The sequence below is a fragment of the Falco rusticolus genome, chromosome 3 (genome assembly GCF_015220075.1).
Source record: "Falco rusticolus isolate bFalRus1 chromosome 3, bFalRus1.pri, whole genome shotgun sequence".
NCBI classification, from domain to species: domain Eukaryota; kingdom Metazoa; phylum Chordata; class Aves; order Falconiformes; family Falconidae; genus Falco; species Falco rusticolus.
This window is the reverse complement of record NC_051189.1, coordinates 19,310,521-19,333,635: the sequence shown is the minus strand read 5'-3', so window position 1 is coordinate 19,333,635 and position 23,115 is coordinate 19,310,521. Positions and strand designations below refer to the sequence as shown.

The following is a 23,115-nucleotide window of genomic DNA, read 5'->3' as shown; positions in this document are numbered from 1 at the left end:
GCTTGCTTTGGGAAATCAAAACAAAGAAACAAGGGAAGCAGCCTAACATTGTACACAGATAGGCATTTAACCTGGAAGGACATGGTTTATTAGTGCCTGAGTCCAAATAGAGGATATTTTTGTAGGAAACAAGAATGAAAAGTAGAAAAAGGCATGTCTAGGGACAAAGACAAATTTGCTTTATTCAAGAGAAGCTGAAGCATCTTTTTCTTCTGCATGTGTGTATCATCATCAGCTAAATATGTGTGGTGCACCATGCAGGAAAAAGGAATTACCAACTAAACACAGGAAGATTTATGAACAGGTGCCACAGCCTGTCATAAAATACAACAAAATAACTTGCACATAGCAGAACTTTTTGTTGTTTAGATAAGGGCCACTTCATTCCACTTAACTTACAAACGAGCAAGTAAAATTGGTTTAAATGTTTGTATCTTAAAATACATCAAAAATACAGTTTTTATACTACTGAAGGAAGAAGCATCAAAACCTTAAATGAAAATAAAGATGTTGAGACAATGATGAGAGTGTTTCTTCCTGATGCCAGAAATTGCCTCAGCAGGGAGTAGCTCTTCACTAAGTGGACAATATATTCAAGTTTAACAATATGAAAGCTGCAGAAAGGCAATTTAACTCACAAAGAAAAGGAATAGTTTCACCGCTAGAAACTAAAAGATAAGCTGCATTGCCTGTTCACAGCAAAAAAATTGAAGTAGCAGCTTCCCAAGAGAATTTCTAAAATCTCCTTAGTCATCTGAGCAATATGAAGTGTCTCAAAAAGTCCATGTCTAAACTTAAAGCTTCAGAATTTGCCAATTTGGACAATTGGTGAGCGGGGTGGTCTAAACTGGATCAGGGCTGTAAGAAGTAAAGCTCTGCTTTGGCATGCCTTTCACTCAGCATAACTGTTCAGAAATGCAGTTCCCATCCCCTCCCCTCTGGTCCTATTGCTGGTTTTAACCTGGACCACAGCCCCGATGCAGCTGAGAGTGCAGCCACACGAAGTCAGTGCTGCCATACAGCGGGGAGGGTGCAAGAACTAGTGTCCAGGAGAGCAGGGGATGCTTTCTCCTGGGTGTAACATTGACTTGAATGCTGATGAGGGACAGAAATGGACTAAGCATCCCTGAACCAGCAGAGCATTTGTTTCATATCCCATGTTTCGGTGGATACCATGCACCTTAAAACCCAAGCATTAAAGACCCAATCAGGGATTGTTAAAGCAGCTGTACCATCCTTTTTACCACTGACCTGGTGAAACCTAAGCCAGAACAATACTGGTAAAATACAGTTTGCAGATGTGGTCTCTGTTTTTTACCCCACTTATAGCTTGTGGTTGAATGGAGCACTGCCTCATGCACCCTCCCCTTGCCTCAACTCTCCACTTGCACAGCAGAGATTAAGCATCCTAAAGGTGATTAAAAGAAAGAACTAAAACTCAGCACTTTGGATGACACTTTAGTCCCAGTTACAACAAAAGACACTGTGCATGTTCACTCCCTAATGGAAGCAGCACTTAATCCTGCCCATGTATCTCATATATATCTATGTGCTATTTTGACAGTTATTTGAAAAGATGTTTTACTATACATTACCTAAACCAAAACAGGAGTTTCTCTGGTATAAATGACACAAAGAAACTTGCAATATAAAACAAAAATAGCTTTTATGAACTGAGGCACCAGGCTCTTACCTTCTGTTCCTTTGACATGAAAGCGTTTGTTGAGTTCATCCAACTTGTTCTTCTCAAGAAGAGAAAAAAGGGACAAGATTAGGATCACTGGAGCATTCTGACACCTTGTTTTACTAGGCATCTAGCAAAACAAAACTAAAGCTATAAAACACTGACAGTTTTTTGTTTCCTGTTTTACGACAAGCTGTAATTCATAGAATCAAGGAATGGTTTGGCTTGGGTTTGAAGAAGCCTTAAAGATCATCTAGTTCCAACCCCCCTGCCATGGGCAGGGACATCTTCAACTAGACCAGGTTGCTCAAAGTCCCATCCAAACCTGGCTTATTCTAAAAGGGCACAAACGCTTCACAGGAAGGATCTGGGGAATTCTTACAGATCAACCCCTCTCAAAATAGATAAAAAGGCTACAACATTACTAGGCAACTACTGCTAATAGTGGAAGCATCAGCAAATCCTGAACACCTACCTTATCATCACATGTACATCCTATATCAAAATCTGATGCAGAAGGTAGAGCAACAGGATAGAGTGGTTTAGCAACTTCATCTGGCACAGTTGGTTTATAAACGTTGGCTCTCAGCAGGTGGTTTAAACTTCCATGGGTGCCATTATTGGGAGCAGGCTTTAATCCAAGCAGATCTATGAAACCACCAGAAACGAATGATGGTTAGATTTGCAAACAAGTATTCAGCAGCACCTCTACTGAGCCAAGACAATTATTTGCAATACTGTTTACAGCCACAACATGTTAATGTATGCTTTTAATGTAATAAAAATGCTAACCTTTTGTCCAAATTGTAAAATTGCAAATGCTGCCTGAATAGTATGACAGCCTTTAGTTAGAAGGTTAGCTTGCATCAAGACACTGGAAAACAGTTTCATTGTAACTACTCCTGCAGCTTCCAGTGCGCACCTACTGTCAGTGTGCTGACCTTACACCAACCATCTGGAACACAGCGTTATTAGTCATTTGCTTTATAGATAAGAGATAAATAATGTTTTTTTTTTAAAAAAAAAATAATTACACTTTGGGCTGAAAGTTTTATTGCCCTGGAAAAATCAGTATTAAAAAAAGATCCTAATGTACATCTGTATACATTCTTCTTCACAGCTGCAGTTACCAGTTCAAGAAACATAATCATACCAGGTGATGCCATACAAAACTAAGCGACGTCCCCGAGGTGCTCATGAGACATGCAGATGCAGAAGCAGTCTCTGAAGAGCAACCTCCTTCATACACCATGCTCTGTAGTGGTGTGTATTCAATCTCTGCCAAGCTGCACACAGCAAAACTATGGTAATCCCCTTTACTGGCCATCTGCTAGAGCAGAGCAAACTCAGGCCCCTGAGAAGTGACTTCAGCCCTCCTGGCCAAAAGGCAAGTGCTTGGGAAAGAGAGACTGGGGAAGGGACACTGGGATGGTCAGTCAGGGTATGAGCTCACAGTTGCTTAAATTAAGCTCTTTTATCCAAAATAGCATGTTTCCTTGTAATTTCTCAAGGACGTAGCTTACCACACATTACGTTGTAAAGTTCAATATTTTCAAAAGGAGGTACTTTTGTCTTGTATTTGAATGTAGGGCCATAACCTATAAAGACAGTCTTTAAAAAAAAAAAAAGATTATCATTAAAAGGGTTTTTTACATAAATATTTACATTTTAGAGACCTCCAATTTCTTCTGCCTTCAATGACCTTCCCACAAAGTTTACTCCATTGCTCATACCTGCATGCTGTTTATCTTGTTGTCGTAGCCATGATCTCCATGGAAGAAACACTTTCCCGTTGGTTTCTTGTAAACATCCATAGCTTTCCTAAATGGAAGAAGTATGAGAAGATTTCCTCAAAGGTGTAGTTATGGTGGCTGACCTGACAATGTACTTTGGGGGCAGGGGGGATAAGGTTACAAAGTAGTGCATTGCTTATCTTTCTTGAATAGCAGTAGTGGGGACTGCAGGCTCATCCAGCAACCCCAGGTGTTTCTCCCTCTGCTCCCACTATAAGAGGGTGCAAACCTGAGAGTCAGCTCTTGCTATTACTCACTGATAACAACCTTAGCATCTATTTACTTACTTTCTCAGACTTTGTCATATCACATCATCTCCTACAGACCAGAGGTATTTTGGGCCATACTCTTCTAATCCTCAAAAGGCTAACAGAGCCTTCTAAGAAAGCACTTACAATGGGGCAAACATGATACAATGCTGTAACATGCTTTCACCTGTTTGCTTTCCACCAATAAACAAAATGGGGAGCAAAAAGAAAGCTAGAGGGAAAAAAGAAATATTGTAATGAAGATAGACAGCTGAGAAAATAAGTGCTATTTCATAGGAATGCTAATTATCTGCTTGTTACTGAGTATTTTTTTTTTTACAAAGTATGTGGAAAAAAGTATTGTGTCACAGCAATTATAATTACCAGCTTGTTCCAGAGTACTTTTTTTACAGTTTTATGAAGGCCATGTGCAGGCAATACATAAAGTGGACCAGATTAACCTACAAGTTAATATCTTCATCTGCAATAAAATGATGCTCAGCCCAAGTTTGATTTTGGCCTTGTAAATTACTAGACATACAGCAGTCAGGTCTGTAACTAGCATTTCTCTGGCTGTGAATATACAACGAATTACAGCTACATTAACGAACAAATCATTGGTGAATGAGATTCCAGAAAAACTGAGAAATATGTAAGCCAAAGAAAGTCCAACGTAATTAATAAGAAAATACTAAATGTAAATTAGCTTGGGCCATCCCATCAGTTCCAGTAAAATTATCAAAGCTGAACTTTTATAGGCCTAAAACTCAGAGTGTGATTCTTTGAAATGTACATGAACCCTAGCCACAGAAACTGCACAGGGCAGCCAGCCAGCCAGCTAGTGGAGTTATGCAAGAAAGCAATTGGGATTTCTCATTCACTGCTTCAGCAGAGCGATCCTTGCATAATTCATGGAAAGATAAGCACAGATGTCAAAAGGCACTTACAACACACCGTGTGTTTGCCTGGCAGCTATATGGGCAAAAAACCCTACCATAATTTAAAGCTCCTAACAGACTACCGTGAGCCAAAAGCTGTGTCATCTTCCAAGAACCACTGAGTCATTTTATGCATAAAGACCCAGCCGTTCTCATACTGTAATATACAACATGTGTCAAAAGATCAAAGCAAGAAAAATAATATACGTTAAACCAGAAAGAGGTGCACGATTCATGCATAAAGGCTACTCCTCTCCTGTTCACTCTATACATATGTATGCCAACTTGGTTTTTTGCTTGATTTTTAGCTAAGAATATTAAAAGTTGCCTGTATTTTATAACTGAAAATTCAAAGCCATATGGAGAAAAACAACGCAAACTAGGGTTTTCTCTGAGCTAAAGCATTCTAGTTTTCTGTGGATTTCTTTTGCAACACAATATGCTGCTGGCACTTTGATGGTCACCCTGTCATACCCTTCCACACATTCTCAGGCATTCACCCACTCTGCCAATATCCCCATTTGCTTTCCATTCACCCACTGCATCCACTCAGCCTCTTGTTCCCTAACATGCCAGGGTCACATGTGCCTTTCCCTTCCTCCCATATTCCCTGGTTCCCAGTTGGAATAAGCTTGTACCTTATTAAAAAAAGCTTATCAGCTTCTATATTTGAACTAATCAATCAGTCAAAATCCACGGAGCTGCTTAAGGAAACCAATCTAGGTTTCTGCCCTCTATCCAGCTACTGATTTTCCCAAATTTTAAAACAATTTTATATTCTGAGCCACATCCCCTGCACCAAATACTATTGAACCTCACCAGGAGTTCAAAACTTCTCTTGTTCATGGGGTAGAGCAGCGGGATGCTGACAGACAGGGCAGTCCCAGGTGCCTCTTTTCCTCAGAAAAAACAGGCTGAAAATTGGGATGGGAGCAAAATCAAGAATTTACCTTGCCACATGCCATTTGCGATCCACCAGTAAATGGACATCCTCAATTCTTCGGTTGTAAGCGTAGTGCAAGCGTTTAGGCAGATGCTGTTTCAAGTAAGGCTTGAAGTGCTGGTCTGGCTTTCTGCACTGAAAAATAAATGGTTACAAATGACACTGCTGTCAGTTAGTTAAGACACACATAAAACCTTGAACTGTAGCAATCAAGCTGTTAAGGACATTATTGATGATGTCTTGAAAATAAAGTGTACATCCAGAGCACATGGTCCAGCCCTCTCTGTGCAGTATTTAGATAAGACCAGGGCCCAGGGAATTATTCAAAGACTTATTTGGAAAGCCTCATTCTCATGACAGCCCTTTTGAAAGCATCATGCAAAACATCACACTTACCTAGCTCATGAATGAAGAATTTTATTCTAAGTGGACCAAAGCTTAGGTTTCAGAGAAAAGCTGAAATGTTCAAAATACAACTCATGTGCAAATATATTTAAAGCCATCTGGTTATAAAACTTGGTACTTTTTTAAAATCAGCTTTTATTTTAAACACTTCTTTTCCATTAAAAGCAAGGTTATAGCTGAAGTCTATCAAATTAACTTTTTCAGCATCTTCAAAGTGCTAGTAAAATATTTACCCTGAAAGATTACTTTCCCTTCCTGAAGGAATGAATAGGCTCAACTCCGAGTCAACACAGTTGGAGAGATTCTGGCTCCACACTGCCCAAAAAGTTTACAACAGCTACTACAGCAGCAAACAGTGGAATTTATGACAAACATTATTCTGTACTCATGAAGACCACCATTTAACACTCTTTATTCATGTTAGTGGTTGGTTTTCCTGCCTAAAGAGTGAGGAGAGAATGCTGATTAATGCTCCAAAGGAAGATGTGAATTGAACAGTTCAGTATAGATTCCCAATTCTAAATACTTACTGTAAGGTTGGCAACAATCACTTTAGGGTCATCTGTTAAGGAAAGAAAAAATAAGAAAAAAATAATAAAATATTAACAATTTGCAGAAGAAAACAAAGTAATAATGTAGTTTTACAGAAGTGTTCTTCTTAAAAGTTGGCTGATCTTTACTAAAAATACACTGTATATATCATAGAATTGTTTAGGTTGGAACAGATCTTAAGATCATCCATTAACCTAGCACTGTCAAGTCTGCCCATAAACCATGCCCCTAAGTGCCACATCTACATGTCTTTGAGAAACCTGTAGAGATGGTGACTCCACCTCCTCCCTGGGCAGCCTGTTCCAATGCTTGACCACCCCTTCAGTGAAGAAATTTTTCCTAATATCCAGCCTAAACCTCCCCTGGTGCTACTTGAGGCCATTTCCTCTTGTCCCATCGCTTGTTACTTGGGAGAAGAGACTGATCCCCACCTGCCTACAGCTTTCTTTCCAACAAAGAGTGACAAGGTCCCCCCTCAGTCTCCTTTTCTCCAGGCTGAACACCCCCAGCTCCCTCAGCCGCTCCCCATCAGACTTGTGCCCCAGCCCCTTCCCCAGCCCCGTTGCCCGTCTCTGGACACGCTCCAGCCCCTCCGTGTCCCCCCTGCAGTGAGGGGCCCAACACTCAACATAGGGTTCCAGGTGCCGCCTCACCAGTGACAAGTACAGGGGGACAGTCACTGCCCTTGCCCTGCTGGCCACATGATTTCCAATACAAGCCAGGATGCTGTTGGCCTTCTGGGCCACCTGGGCACACTGCTGGCTCATGTTCAGCCAGCTGTCAACCAACACCTCCAGATCCTTTTCCACCAGGCAGTTTTCCAGCCCTTCTTGCCCAAGCCTGTAGCATTGCGCGGGGTTGTTGTGACCCAAGTGCAGGACCCAGCACTTCTCCCTGTGGAACCTCACACAATTGACCTCGGCCCATTGGTCCCAGCCTGCCCAGATCCCCCTGGAGAACCTTCCTGCTCCCAAGCAGATCAACACTCCCTACCCAACTTGGTGTCATCTTCAAATTTACTGAGGGTGCACTGAATCCCCTCATCCAGATCATCATTAAAGGTATCAAACAGGACTGGTCACAATACTGAGCCCTGGGGAACACCACTTGTGACCAGCCACCAACTGGATGTAACTCCATGCACCACCACTCTGGGCTCAGCCATCCAGCCAGCTGTTTACCCAGCACAGAGTACACCCATCCAAGCCATGAGCAGCCAGTTTCTTCAGTAGAATGCTGTGGGGAAACAGTGTCAAAGACTTTGCTAAAGTCTAGGTAGACAACATCCACAGCCTTTCCCTCATCCACTAAGTGGGTCTTCTTATCATAGAAGGCGATTAGGTTAGCCAAGCAGGACCTGCCTTTCATAAACCCCGTGCTGGCTGGGCCTGATCACATGGTTGTCCTGTACATTCCATATGGCAGCACTAAAGATTATCTGCTCCATAATCTTCCCTTGCATTGAGGTCTGACTGGCAGGACTGTAGTTTCCTGGATCCTTCTTCCGGCCCTTCTTGTAGATGGGCGTCATATTTGCTATCCTCCAGTCAACTGGGACCTCCCTGGTTAGCCAGGACTGCTGATCAATGATTAAAAGTGGCTCAGAGAGCACTTCTGCAAGTTCCCTCAGTACTTTTGGGGGGATCCCATATGGCCCCATAGACCTAAGTGGTGTAGCAGGTCACTGACCACTTCCCCGTGGATTATAGGGGCTTCATTCTGCTCCTCATCCCTGTCTTCCAGCTCAGGGGCCTGGGTACCTGGAGAGCTGGTCTTACTATTGAAGACTGAGGCAAAGAAGACACTAAGTACCGCAGCCTTTTCCTTAGCTTTTGTTGATATGGTTCCTTCCACATCCAATAAAGGATGGAGATTCTCCTTAACCCTCTTTATTGCCAATGGATTTACAGAATTCCAGCCTTCTGATCTCCTTTGCCCTTCAGCACTGTACCCCAAGGGACTCTGGTTCCAGTCTCCTGAACAGGCCAAAGTCAGCCCTCCAGAAGTTCAAGGTGGCTGTTCTGCAGATCCCCCTTCTTACTTATCTGAGAATCAAAAACTCTATATCATTTTGTGATGGCGGTGCCCAAGACGCCTCCAGCCATCACATCACCCACAAGTCCTTCTCTGTTCACAAACAACAGGTCCAGTGGGCACCTTCCCTAGCTAACTCCCTCAGCAGCTGTGTCAGGAAGTATCTTCCACACACTCCAGGAACCTCCTAGGCTGTTTTCTGCCTGCTGTGTTGTATTTCCAGCAGCCATCTAGTAAATTGAAGTCCCCCAAGAACAAGGGCTAGAGATTGTGAGACTTCTCCCAGCTGCTTACAAAAGTTTTTGCCTGCCTCTTCATCCTGTTTGGATGTTCTGTAACAGACTCCCACCATATCTGCCTTGTTGGCAGATTCTTATATGATTTCTGTAAGATATCCTGAATATGAACTGAAGTTTAACTGTATACCCTTTACTCAGTGATATGGCAGTTGCTTAGGTAGTGTTGCTCACTGGTTTATCATTTGGACCTTAGTTTAATATTTATTCTATTTTCTGAAAACAAGTATTTTCAAGTCTTTTGATTGCCTTCCTTTAAAATAATAATTTAAAAAAAATCATCGCAAAACAAAAAGACATTCCTTGAAAATTTTGAAAGCACATTTGAATTCAACAATGCACTTCCTTTGAAGCAGTAAGAAAATTATGTAGCATTTTTTGCCTTTTAACACTTCACATATTTCATAGGCTACTACAGAGTATGTGAAAAAACACAGTAAAATATTCTGGATACGTCTTTGGACTATTAAAGAGACATGCAAGATGCAGGAAGCCCAAAACAAGCACAGTAAGTTTGGTTTGGTTGTTTTGGGTTTTTTTTTTTTGTTGGGGGGAAGAGCATTTTTCACTCATGACAGAAAAAAACAAGCTGAGAGAAAATCTTAGGAAGTGAACATTATCTCTTGCTTAACTACTGTTGTTTCTACTTGCTTAAGGCATGATCTTGCTGAGCTCTACCGAATCTCAAAACACAAACTACTGCCTTATTCATTGCAAAGGTGTGTCTGCAGTATTGAGGTAGTATTATGGAACAGGAAAACAGAGGGGGAATAAAAAAGGTGGTAATTTGCCATTTAATGGGGCAAACCCCAGTTATAAAACTAAGGACTATGCTTCTTTGTTCTGTGTTCAAAGTGCTGATTAATAAGCAATTGCAAACATTCAAACTACGAAGCTGTGGACAGAGGCCAAAAGAGGAAAACTGTATTGCGGGAAAACCAGTAGTATGACTCAGAGGTCAGTCAGACAAGCTGATCATTTTGGAAGATATTGCCATTCATCCTCCAAAGAAAACTAATTTTTTTTAGCAATTTGGGAATTCAAGGGTTGAAAGATCTTAAAAAAAAAATTCTCAGAACTGAAATATAAGTTTTCAGTAGACTGAAGTGTAGGAATTCTGTCTTCATGCTAGTCTCATAAGTTTTATCAACATAACTGCTATTTTCAACAGATCTTTACACACTCATCCCATATTCCTAGAGCATAAATACCCAAGTAAATTAGCTAGTGAAATAAATGCATACAGAAATCAGTATCTAAGGAAGTTTTACCACATCCTTAAGATTTCTACTATTCTGAAAATATTTAATTTTCAAAGACCAATTGTTTTGTGAAATCTGTCCTCAATCAAAGTATATGTGAAGTGTTATGAGGGGTCAGTTGGCTGTCCTAGCTATTTGATCTTCCCCTCTGCCAAACGTTGTCACCCTTGTAGCATACACTGCAAAAAGCATAGGTACTTACTGTTAGTTTATGAGTTTCACAGTTTGCATGGTAGCTTGAAACTGCTGGCAAAGCCAGGTTTTCCCTGGTACACTGAAACAGAGCAGCCATGGTTCTGGCACAAGCCCTCTCCTGGTATGCTGCCCTGGAGGTAGTGGTAGTCCTCAGTGGAGCAGTAGTAGGGCAGTTGGGTCTGTAATGCTTTAAGTTACAGTTAGCTTCACCAGAAGACTTCTGCCTGAGCCCTGAATGCTCTCATCAAAGATCACCTCATCTCAAATGCCAAGTCAGGATGAATTTCTAACAGTACGGTACAAAAAAGCAGCAAGTTTTACTGTCACCATTGGCCCTGAATGCATACCCTAAATTTTCCTTACATCCCTCAACACCTCCAGCCTGTTGCTGTTTAGCAACCCACTCTGCTTCTCATCTGTGCCAAAATAACGAAGAAGCTAGTGACTTTAAAATTAACAATTAACTTTTTTCCATTAGCTCACAAAAGGTACCAGACACCTTTTTTAGATCCAATCTGTGCAGTGCTGAGATTCTCCAAGTCCCATTTTTGTTGACAGAAGGGAAAAGTACACGAATAAACTCACAGTGACATGTAAGCTGGTGTGTGAAACTGGCTTAGAGTTCCCACTCCTCCTTGCTATAAAAGGGTGAGCAGTGACACAGCTCTACCTCTATGGGGTCTGTGAATTACAGACTGGGAAGGGAGCGAGCAGCTGGTCTTCACAGTGGGCTTCCCTCTGAATGTTCTGCTGTCACACTGCAAACATACACCCTTCGGACATCAGCCCATGGAAGGGATGGAGATACATCTCAGGATTTTCAGATTCTCAGGACATACAGGGTACAATTAAATAAACTTACATTTTAGGTTATTGCTAGACCTAGGGCGAATTCGCCCTAAAGATCCAGGCAGCAAAATGATATCTTCCACATTAGTCAGATAGTTGCTTAAAAATTCGGTTCTTTCACAAGTAGTGTCTTCCATCCCTGCAGAAGGAAAATGCAAAATTAATTTGGCTTGAAAATAAACATGTTTTCCAAAGCACCACAAAAGAGACCCTAAACAGCCTATATTTTTTTTTTAATAGCTAATCTTATTTTTGTTCTTTTCAGTCATCCAGTTCCAACATCAGACACTGACAGGAGTCAGACTAAGGGTGATTTTAGCACTTGCCTACACAAGAGAAATACCAGTCTTGATGTTGTAGAAGTAGTCACTACATATACCATGTGTGGACTGACACATCTCGAAACAAAGCTCATGGAAAAATCAGTCTGTTTCTAGTTTAGTGTACTACTTTGAGGATTTTCTTTTTTTTTTTTAACAAAGGATTTTAAGAGAAATTGCACACAAAAGGTATTGTCTGTTGGTGGTCTGTTCTAAGGCAGCTGAAGATAAACAATTCTCTCCTACAGCCGTTTGTGGTGGGGAGGAATGTATTGCCAGTAACAGACAGTTCTCAACACAAAAGTGCCTCCCCTGGAAATTCTTCCTGCCCCTTACCCTTCCCTCCCCACAGCCAGAAAAAGGCATATGCCATTTTATTGCTAATGTAGAAGTTCTTGTGAGACTTTCATAAACAAAGATCTAAACAGAACAGGACTTTTGGTAGCATCTCTATAAAGTTATACAAAACCAGGTTTATCTCAAACATGCTTGCATATTTCTTTAATAAAACTTCCTTTTTCTTTTTGTTTTTACTAGTATTTAGTATTTCTTCTATTGTAAAATTTCTTCTGATGTTCAAAAGAATGAGACATAACAAGTAATATATCTGCTTTTAGGTGACTCTCCATCTGACTCTGAAATTATTTTTTTTTTTACCATTTTCCCTCTTCCTCCATTATTTTGATGACATTTTCCATCCAAATTGGATGCAGTCCCTTACAGATGTTCTGGTCTTTCTCCTAGTAGGACAGCTTGGCCCACTAATTGCCATGGAAATGTCTCACTCTAAAGTTCTATTTCTCTCACGAAAAGGAGAACAGTGTTACTAAGTTTTCTCCTTCCATAAAAAATGCCAACAAGATTACTCTAGGCACATTATGGTCTTCCAATGCAAGGAGAGCTGCACTTGAATGCAATATCAAAAACAGCAGGTTTTGAAAAACTCAAGTGGAGATGTAAAACCAGGTCACTGTTATGAAAGAGAAGTGTCCTCCAATGACAATTAGCAGGTGAGCTGAGTGGCCAGTCCACACTGACTGGCTGGTTTTAGGGATTTGAACTACCAGAAAAAATCAGCACAAAAATACCTTAAGTGGAACTTTCATTTAAGCCACCTGTTATACGTACAGCTACATTGATCACACTTTTATATACTGCTAAAGAATATTATTTATTTTACCATGATCACCAACAAATATGACATTGACACATCGATGTAGTTTCAACTGTTTCAGTCCATCCATTAGTTGTCCTACTGTCTTGTCAATCTCTCTCAGGGGATTCACCATCATCTGTATAAATATGCAGAAAGGAAAAGTTAATTCTTATCATTGCAATGTTCCCCCTTCTACAAATGGAGGTCCTTTGGCAAAACCCTAACAGGATAACCATCCAGGTCAAGAGGCAAAGCCTTGGCTGAGCTGTTACACCTAAAATTGTACCATTTCCTTTCCTAGATCCACACTGCGACTACATCATGAGAAAGCCCAGCTGAGATGCTGACGCAAGACAGAAAAGGATTGTTATGGCTGATCCTAGGCCTCCCATGGACACGCACACATTTTGTAAAACAAAGTATAGATATTAGAAATATGCATGTGACTTTGGGGGTCAGTTTGTTTCTTATAGATAAATAGTAGTACTTTTTAAAAAGGCTATTTTATATGAATGGCTTAGTCAAAACATGAACATGAAATGAAGCTTTGGACTTCGGATTCATAAGCCAAGTCACTTAATGAAATTCACTTCAAAGGACACCTGATACTAGGATGACAACACGCAAGTCACTTGAGCAGCACATGGGGCTCACAGCGAGTGTTCTTCGGCTTCAAAGCCAAGAGTTTCCAACATTTCAAATGACAGTTTTGGCAAAATTGTCAGCAGGCCCCAGAAGACATGGCTACAGTACTGTGATTTCTTCATTTAAGTTTCCTTTTCATTAAGAAACAACACAGAAAAGACCAAGACATGTTCACAGGATAGTGTTTTCAGCTATAAGAAAATGAAACCTTTTTTACCAGATGGCACCGAGAAGGGAAAAATTTTAAAGTAAGATTTCAGGCAGACTACTCAGATTTTGTTTTGGTTTTGAGAAGAAAACATTTCTTGTCACTGTATATCAACTTCCTCCACACTTGTCTGTTTGATTTGGCTGGTCCAAGTATCCGCAACAAAACATCCTCCCAGTGACAAACAGAATGCTAACGAATTTTGGATGAGAAAAAAATAGACTTTGGCAGAATTTTCTGAGAAAAAATAAACACCATGTTAGTGTGACCCAGAAAGACATGGTTCAGAAATTCTCCCTCTGCATGAGTCATTAAGGGATAGATGTTAAATATTCCCAAGTCTGATAGGTTATGAGACAGGAAATGTTGTCTCCCATGTGGCACTATAAATACATGGAGAAGCAGCTTATGAGAGATGGAATCATGGTAGGGAACAAGAGGGACAGTTTCTGCAACATATGGAAGTGGTTCAGTCAAAGAGAAAAATTTTGAAATATTTTAATTCAAGAAAGCCTATGTAGTCAGTTTAGTTAAAACTTTGAAACATTTTGAGTTTAGAAAGAAAGACAATTATCTGTTTCAGCATTCTTCCACTCTCAAATACAAATTACTTCTTCAGTGAAGGGGAATTCCACTTTTATGAAACTCTATTTGTGTAACATCAATCATATAAGGAAATACAACTTTTACTCAGAATCCAAAGCTTGTTCGAGGAAGCTGAAAATCCAGATGGATTTCCCATTAATGGCTACTTTTGTCAGCAAGCTTGAGGCTTCTTTTAAAAAATACAAATAAAAAATTACAGCAAACAATACTTCCAAAGATTTCAAGGATTTCAAGTTATGGTAATTTATTTAGCTCCCTTCTTGACCAATTTAACCTGTAAACTTCAGAGACATTTCTGAAACTGTAAGAAAGTCAATATAAATGAAAAATCTTGGTTTTAAAAGAAACAAAAACTCACACAGAAAACTACAAAAATAACCCCTCAACTTTGCAGTTTTCACTACCTGACTGTGTTCAAAGCAGCTTTTAGAAAGGCCCTCACCAATATTTCTTCATCTCACTGCATTCTCTCTCTCCAATTTCTCAATTCAGCTATCTTTTATTATTCTATACAATGCTCTAGTTTTTCCCTAAATGGCCTTTGCAGCCTAGGGCTGGCTGTAGGTGGCATATTCAGGCAAGGATTTTTTGTGTGAACATGCTGCTCTTATAGCTCATGTTCTCACCCAGATGCAACTTCCAAGGAGTTATTGGTGAACAAATAACTCTTGCATATACCTTTCTTCACCTAATAAATTGATATCAAGACTTTGGAAGACTTACAGAAACATTTTGTCTTTCAAAATACACAGAATTCTAAGATGGTGCTACAATAAAGAGTTGGTAATATTGGGAAAGCATTGGGTATGGGATCCGAGACATACAGACCACAACTGGATTCTCTCTTGTCTCCTGAGTTTTCCCTTAGAAGAAGCTTGATTAGAAGCAAGAAAATTTTACTTTATCCACGTGGTTTTCTTTAAATTGGTAGGATCCAGCTGGTACTATATTCCACTGCTCTCAAACAGCACCAAAAGATTAACTTCCTGATATGATGGGAAATATTGTGTAATATTAGGATGTTTTTTTCTGAAATAATAGTCATAAATTTTCAGAGCTGACTTCTCAGAAAGAGTTCCTTGGGGATAAGTTTGGATAACCTTTTCATCCAGGAAAAGAAAGGGGAAGAAAAAAAAAAGTAGCCACATATGCTCACATCAGTAGTATAACTTGGAATGACAAATTAATGAGTAATAGCAATATCATCCACAGCAGTTATGACTTCCCCTCTCAGGTAAATCCATGTTAAAAGTTCTCTGGAAAATTCCTGTTTTCTTATACCTGATAATTTTTTTACATGTCCCTGTCTGCCATGTCTTTGCACTTAAAGAATCAAACTCAAAATAACTGTTTTAAGTTCATAATGCAACAAGTCAAAAAACACCCCTACAAAAAAGCTACTGAGACGAGTGTTTATAACCTCTGGTAGGATACAGTGGAATGTTAAGACTTTTTTTTGAAAGCTTCAAAAAGAGATATTTAGGTTGTTTATTTGAAGAGGTTTTTAATTATTTAGTAAAATCTCTGAAATGAAAATAATACAGAAGTGGTCTATAACCCCTCCCCCAGTGTGTGTGTTAGTGCTGGGTGGAGAAAGAAAGAAAAAACTAAGGAATACCTTTTTCCTCCACTTGCACCTCCTTCCTAATAAAGCAATTTCTGTTTGACCTTTTTCTTGTGAAAACAGACAAGACATATGCACCACTTTGGTTGCAAATATAGCACTCAGAAATCATGTAATCAAGAATCCCCTACCCTCCAAAGTCACAAACTGGCTTTAAAATACATATTTTTAAAGCAACTTTTTAAAGTTATTTCCCTTTTAGATTTTATGAGTCACATTTTCAGGACTTTTCCACAAACATGATGACTAGACACAGAATCTCAAAATAATCACAAGGCTCCTGTGAGCTGGGGAGTTAAGGAGGCTACAATGTATTGAGGAATCTGTAAAAGCTCAGAAGTGTTACCAGCACTGGTAGCATCTTCCCAGGGATTTAATCATCTGACATAATCTCCAGCTGATGGCTGGATTTCAAAATATAGGAATTATAAAGACGACTTTCCCTAATGCAAACAGAGTCTGAAACAAGAAAAACGTAGCTCTCAAGAGGACTTGGTCTGGTTTGGCTGCTTTCCTTTGGGTCCTTCAGCACATTTATAGAGGTTTTGTCTGCAAAATCCCAACCTGAAGCATGGAGCAAACTCCCAAGTTGAAAAAAATAAAGCTAGAGTAGTGCCTGAAAAGTGGCACTTCCATCATAAAATTTTGGAACATATGTAAAAACTTACTTTCTTCCGACGAGCTTCCGCAGAATATTGATCCACTCTATGTACTTTTCTTCTTTTCTTTGGAGGTGCAACTGGTCTTTCCTGTCTCCTCTTAGGAGGAAGTTTTCTCTTAGGTCTCTTAGGCGGAGTAAGAGGGGAGCCATAACTACTCTCCTGTACTGGCGGGGAGAGATGTCTGGACTCAGAAAAAAAGCCTGTCTCAACTCATATCAAATAGTAATGCTACCTGTGCCAGATAATCCTGAAGCTTAAATGTTGTGGGCTTTTCAAAAATTTAGGCTTTTGGACAATTTAGGATCTGTCTATTTTTAAGGAGGAATCCACCAAATTGTACTGAAAGCAGAACAGCAGTTATGACAGCGGGCAGCATAAAAGCAAATGAAATTGGTGTTGCGGAAGATAGGTGGGGCTTCCGGTTTTGAAAATACATCGTTATTGGGGAGGTATTGATCAAATATTAATCCATTAATATTATCAAAATGCAAGTAAAATTAATGTCAATTAAAGTAAAATTCATTGCATATAATTTAATGAGTGTTTGGAGTAGAGTGCTGGTGGAAACGCAACATTTCACTCTGGTGATCAGGTACGAGTACTAGAAACCGTCCAGTCCAAATGGCTTTCTGCAAGGTTTTCCACACCCACTTTTTGGCTGAATCAGTGACACCAGGTATCCTCATCAGTAACCTTAGCAAGTGCCACCATTGTGTGCCAGGCCACGCATTCCACTGAAATCACCAGAACCCCACTAGCCAGTTTGGGGACTGCAGGACAAATGCTATGAAGGCGAGACTCAGCATGGAGCTTGTATCCTTCAGAAAATCAGCTAGGCAGGGCGTATTAGCAGCAGCCCATCAGAAAGCTGCACTGCTACCTGCCTTATTACCAGCTTTATGGGCAATTTAAGTTTTTAAATTTCTTAGCACTTTCAGTACTGCGCCTTATTGGGCGATAATGTTGTTCATAATAAATGCACAAAAACCTGGGACAGAGTTATGGGGGGAGGGGGAAAGGGGGAAGACATAATTGGAAGGAACTACTATCCCATTAATCAACTTGCTCACAAATTTAAACTGTACTGCTCTCACTGACTTTAACACAAGTTGCAGGCTCTTGGCGCTGCTCAGGATGACACGTGAAGTGCTGATAGATGACACCTACTGGGAGATAGGAACTACGATATGCTGTGTATAATGGAGCACGCTGAGTAGGCTTGAGAAAAGTCGGAGATTTATGATGATATTTAACTTCTGTGTGCTTAGGCAGCTTCTCACAGTTGTTCAGTTACAGAGCTATGTAAACAGGGAAGGGAAGGAAGGGAGGAAGGGGATGTTACCATCTGCCATGCTGTTTCATTGCTTCCAAGGCAAGCAGCTGGAAAGGAGATTCTAGTCCAGTCTCATTCGTCTCTCTCCAGAAAGGCATTTTAATAAAGCAGCACCAGAGTTTTCTGTTTTTAAAACGCTTCAAGCTTTGTGCAGTCCTGATGAGAGGAGCGGCAGGGAAAGGAAGGATTCTCATTTTACTGTCTCTGAATCGGCTCAGATAGAGCTCCACAATGCCAGAAACACGCGAGCACAGGAGACCCAGGTCTGAACACTGAAAATGGCCGTCTCAAGACAGCATGTTAGAGGAGCAGCAGGAATGGCTTAGCGGTGCCAGATTTTGATGTATTTTAGAGCTCTTATAGTAGTATATTTCTCGAATATTTTATTTTCAAAAAAAAAGTTAGCTAGGAGGGGAGAAAAAAAAGCCAAGTTCTTATTAACCAGCCAAATCTTAGTCTTGCTTGAGAAGAGTCAGAACAGAGTTATGGAGGAGGGAAACAAATCCCTCCCCACTTACAGAAGGGAACTGTAACATCACAAAAGTAACTAGCCAGCCAAAGCTCTGCTTCTTGACCCGGACGGACCAACCTACCAGAGTTCAACTGCAGAAGCACAGAGGGAAAGAAAAAAAATAATGCAGAAGTAAATCAAGAGCAAGCACATATTTGATAACTCACATAACTACTCCTGGAATCATAATGGAACCCAATGAAATACTTCCCAAGAAGTTTATGTCCCACCAAAAAAAAAAAACCAAAACCACTAAAAAACCCCCCAAAAAACACACCCCGCACACAAAAAACAAACCTCGAAGCCTAGACAACCAACTCATTTACACATAATGTTAAGAGGACATGCAAAGTTACACTAGTGGACACTAGCCATAATCTGTATTCCATTTATATCAGTAACACTGGCAATTCACCGATAAAGTTTAAGTGCATCTCAGTCCCTTATTTCTAGCTTTTAAGAGAGTCTGTACGTAAGCTGTTGTGCACGTCCCATGAAGCTCTAAGTGCCATGCACTGAAGTCTGGAAGGTGAAAACTATCAGTAATGGATACCATTAGACCTTTAAGACTTTACATTTAAAATGCATTTAGAACATTATTTGGTATAATAAGCTCTAGCAAACATTCACTTTAATGGATGTTTGCAAGATTCGGAGGTTTTCAAGGTGTAAAGTTATTCCTCAAGCTACTAAATGCAGCAAGAAAAACTCAACATAAAATCCTCAGTCTTCAGAAGCAATAAAAATTCCATCTTAAATATAACATGAAATTGGTAAGAGCTTGTTTGGCTGATCTGCCTTTCCAAGAAGAAAAATGAAGTGGTCAGTACTACTCCATCTGTCTAACTGCTGCCAGCTGTATACAAGAAAAGAATGATTTCACAGGGAGGTCATGCTCTCAGTATCAAGGAAGCAGCTGAAAGGGATCCCTTTGAGGACTTTCTTCCCAGCTGATTCAAGTAAATTTCATAGCTCCTAAAAATTATGTTGAAAACAGTGTCAAGAGAAACAATATAAAATACTTCCTAGCTTTTTTATCCTGAAACCAGGCCCCTAGCAAATCTCAGCATCTGTATACTTACACATCTGTATTCATTTATTGAAATTTCCATTCACAAAGTTACATCTACTGTTTGAACTGCAAACCCATACATGCTCATCTGCTAACTCATCTGTTCTTAATTTGCTAAAAATCAGTTTCATGCTCTTCTTGTGTTTAACACAAATGGCATAAATCCATTTATCTGTAAACCTTTCATAAGCTATTAATTCACACTTATTAAAAGCCTAAGCTTTGCCTTGCAATTAGAGGTCAAACTTCAGATAACCATCCAAAAGAACATCCAAACAATAAGATCCTCCGGGGACTTTTGCCTTTTATGATGACTTCTCCTATGGTGATATAATTACACTGCACTTTTTAGACACTTATAATTAACCTGAAACTAGATTACCATTGGTAAACTGGTTTGTGAAAGACAAACTGCAAATTAAAGAACAAACTCAATGTCATCATCTTCATATTCTCCTTTAATTCCATGGAAAGAGCCCCACAACTCTGTTCAGAGGAAGTGGTTGTCTACAGATAAATAAAATCAGAGTTGTCAGTCATAAGACACACACAGTATTTGTAACACTTCAATAAGAGGAACTATAAAGCATCAGTGAGCAATATATCCTGGAATCAGGGCCCTCATTACCGATACCTTGCTTGACAGAGTCAGACATCTCTCCTGTTCTAAGCCAAATGAGAACACAGAGACATATCAATGCCTGTCAATTTAGCAAGTGTTGGGAGATTTTAACCACTGCTTATCCAGAAAAAGGACTACTTCCTTCTATCCAGTATGGTATTTCAGTGCTGGATTAGAATAATTCCTCACACCTACTGCTCTGGGACCATGTCTCAAACTGCTCTAACAGGGATGCTACCCACAGCAAGCTCATACGTTTTCTTCTCCAGTACAGGACAGCTATCAGATGTATACCAAACAAGTAAGAAACTGTTGCTGGGTACCTGACTGGTCAGGGAGATTTATGTTACCTTCCAAAGAGCAGGTATATGATACACTCCTCAGTTTTTGAAGGTTTACAAACATTTGTTTACCATTTTTAAAAAGCATGTATAATATCTCCTGAAGTCTCACGATGGCAATCTGCAGGCCTACATTTGCAATGAAACTAGAGGACCTTTGCCAGATGTCAAGAGATCATCGGAGATGCCAGATCCCAGCCATGCAAAGTAGCAGGATTTTTGGGTGCAGAATTTACTTTTCCTCCCTCTAAATCCCAGAAAAGCACACAGTATTTAAGTTTTGTCACCTGAACAGTGTTGGCAAGGAAGCAGTAGTCATCAGTCCCAGCCAGCTACCCAAAGTTCATACAAGGGGTTAATGTACTGTAGTCTTTTGCACACAATTTCTCATTAAAATACCTTACAGTGCTTCGAAACTTTTTCCAAACTCAACAGTCTGGTCCTGAGGAAACAGTACTGGCAAAGCTTTCTGAACTCCTGTAGGGCCCACGTGAAACTGGAAATAGCAGCTTTTTACAGTTCGCGACAGACTGGAATTATTGCTTTGGCTACTGCAGGCTGTCAGCTTTAAAGTAAGCTTTTTCTTCTCTGTGTTTATCCTCAGTATTTTCGGCATTATATTTTTATTACTTTTAAGAATTATAAACTGTTAGGTGAAAGTTAAATTATGCTGTTGCATCCAAATGTACTCCTGTCTTTATCAAATAAACCTTTCCATTTGCATTATCATATCACACAGAAGCAGCCTCCTGAAAGGCACGGGCAGTTCCTTCTCTCAGAAGTGAATCTCACGTAACAAATCCTTTAGATAGTAACTTTGCTTTCTCTGGCAGAGGTGAAGCATACTGCAGAAACGGGTGAAAAAAAGTTGCTAAAAACTCCTGAGCAGTGGCAATTATTCCCAAAAATGTATTAAAGATGTGTTTTTTTCTGCAGAAGAAAATCTACTAACCTCTGAGTTGAAAGGACCATATCTGTGGCCAGCAGCATCTGGTTGCTCAGAGTAGAAAGCATAAACATAAGGCCTGAAAGAAAGGAAGGTCTCGCTCAGGATAGCTTTTCTTCAACAACAATTAAAAACCCCAGACCTATTAGGTCAAGTCAAATCATGTCAACCTTCCAATGAGAGCTGGCTTTATGGAAAAAGAACTTTCTCAGTCATATGTTTCCATGGTATGATTAAGCAATTAGTTGTTCTACAGCTTTATTAAATCCAAGAACACATGCAGGGAGGCACATGGGGTACCATCTGAGGACACACGCTCTTTTTAAGTCTTGTAGGAGAGGTCACAACAGCAGCTTGCCTGAGCTTTGCAGCCAGCAGCATGTGGGAACTTGTGTACTAAGAAATACTCATAATTAAAATCTTAACATTTTCGCAGTTCTCAGGGTCCAGTTCTGCCACTGCCATTGCCTGTAAGGTTGTTAAACCATATTAGACTCAGTAGGACAAGAACAATCCAAGTTAATCCATGTAACTACATGCCTCTTGATAAGAAATAAATTCATACCATACATTTATTGAGAAAAATCAAAATGCTGAGGGTTAAAAGCTGAGATCAAAAAAAACCCCAAACAAATCCTTAAATCAGTGACAGCATGTGACAGACAAAAATAATTTTTAGAATTAAACTTCCACTTGTTCTTCCAGCTACTTTTAAGACGACAAGCTAGCAGTCATTCAACAGCAGATTACAATAAGTGAATTACCTTTCATTGTCTGGAAGGGTTAGCCACTGCAGTATTGTTAATATTCTGCGCTCATGGGGGATGACACTGGGCCACAAAATACAAAAATATACCTTGTTATCATAGAATACAAAAAGCATCGACAAAGCCTTGCTATGAACCGATTCTAACATGATTAAAATCAATCATAACAACATCATTTGCTTTTAGTATGTTGTACCTTCTTTCTTGCTTGGTACTGATTCTTATTTTGCAAACAGAATCACTTCAGATTTCCTGGATGTCCACATGCTCCAAAAGAAATACAATGAAATGTTTGTAACTGGGGTCAGAACTCAAGGCAGTAAATCTAACTGTTCTAAGCAGGAGTGAATAAAGATCCATTCTGGTAGCTTTAACCCAGATGAACCTTTTTTTATGCACAACGATGCTGCCACTGGATAGCTGGCATGAGTAAAAACCATTACATTGTTCATATCAGTACAGGTTTAAATAACCCTCCTGCTCTGGTGGTCTTGAAGACACTGGAAAAGTTCCCATTGACTTAATAGTAAGCAAAGTGAGGACTAGGCTGGTATAAATCAAAGCAGAGCCATCTGAAACACCAGGCCATTAGCACGGTGACTTGCACAATTTTGACAACTTCTCACTCCGCAAAACAGACTCCTCTTATTTCACTCTTTGTATCCTGAGACTTCTCATTTGGCTGCTGAGGCCAAGTTCATGCTATGAGAATGACTAACCTTATAAAAATCTGTTTTGAAAGTTCCAAATTTCTCATCTTGGGAAAGCTCTGCAGGTCAGTGACCACACAGTTACTTTAATACAATAGCATAGTCAGTCCAGATTCCATTAGATCAATAGCAGAGTCCCAAGACAGGAATCAAATACAATCGTCTTGGATTCACCATGCTGAATTGAATTCAGCACCCTCTGGAAATGTCTGACAGAGAAATAGAGATGCCAAAAGCCTTGTAGAACAACAGTGGTCCTCAATCTCCAACTACATAGAGAACTTTTGGTTGTAAAACAACTATAAAAATAAGAATTTATGATAAAATTTGCAAACAAGGCAGTATCATAAATTAGAATAATATTCTTGGTTATTACCCAGTTTTGAAGTTTTT

General features: G+C 39.8%; 1 protein-coding gene across 5 annotated transcripts in view; it reads right to left on the bottom strand.

Moving 5' to 3' along the window:
- The window catches only part of ENPP2 (ectonucleotide pyrophosphatase/phosphodiesterase 2), a 77,609-nt gene that overhangs the window by 11,929 nt on the left and 42,565 nt on the right, over positions 1-23,115 (bottom strand). For 3 of the 5 annotated variants that reach the window (XM_037379748.1, XM_037379750.1, XM_037379751.1), the window contains exons 10-19: positions 22,010-22,075; positions 21,252-21,324; positions 12,700-12,811; positions 11,213-11,338; positions 6,542-6,573; positions 5,614-5,741; positions 3,418-3,505; positions 3,208-3,295; positions 2,160-2,332; positions 1,694-1,745 (exon numbers count right to left, since the gene is read on the bottom strand). In XM_037379748.1, the coding sequence (XP_037235645.1) occupies positions 1,694-1,745; positions 2,160-2,332; positions 3,208-3,295; positions 3,418-3,505; positions 5,614-5,741; positions 6,542-6,573; positions 11,213-11,338; positions 12,700-12,811; positions 21,252-21,324; positions 22,010-22,075 (938 nt within the window). Of the gene's footprint in view, positions 1-1,693; positions 1,746-2,159; positions 2,333-3,207; positions 3,296-3,417; positions 3,506-5,613; positions 5,742-6,541; positions 6,574-11,212; positions 11,339-12,699; positions 12,812-16,426; positions 16,585-18,346; positions 18,357-21,251; positions 21,325-22,009; positions 22,076-23,115 lie in introns of all 5 variants that reach the window. The other 2 variants (XM_037379753.1, XM_037379752.1) reach the window with 2 other exon arrangements.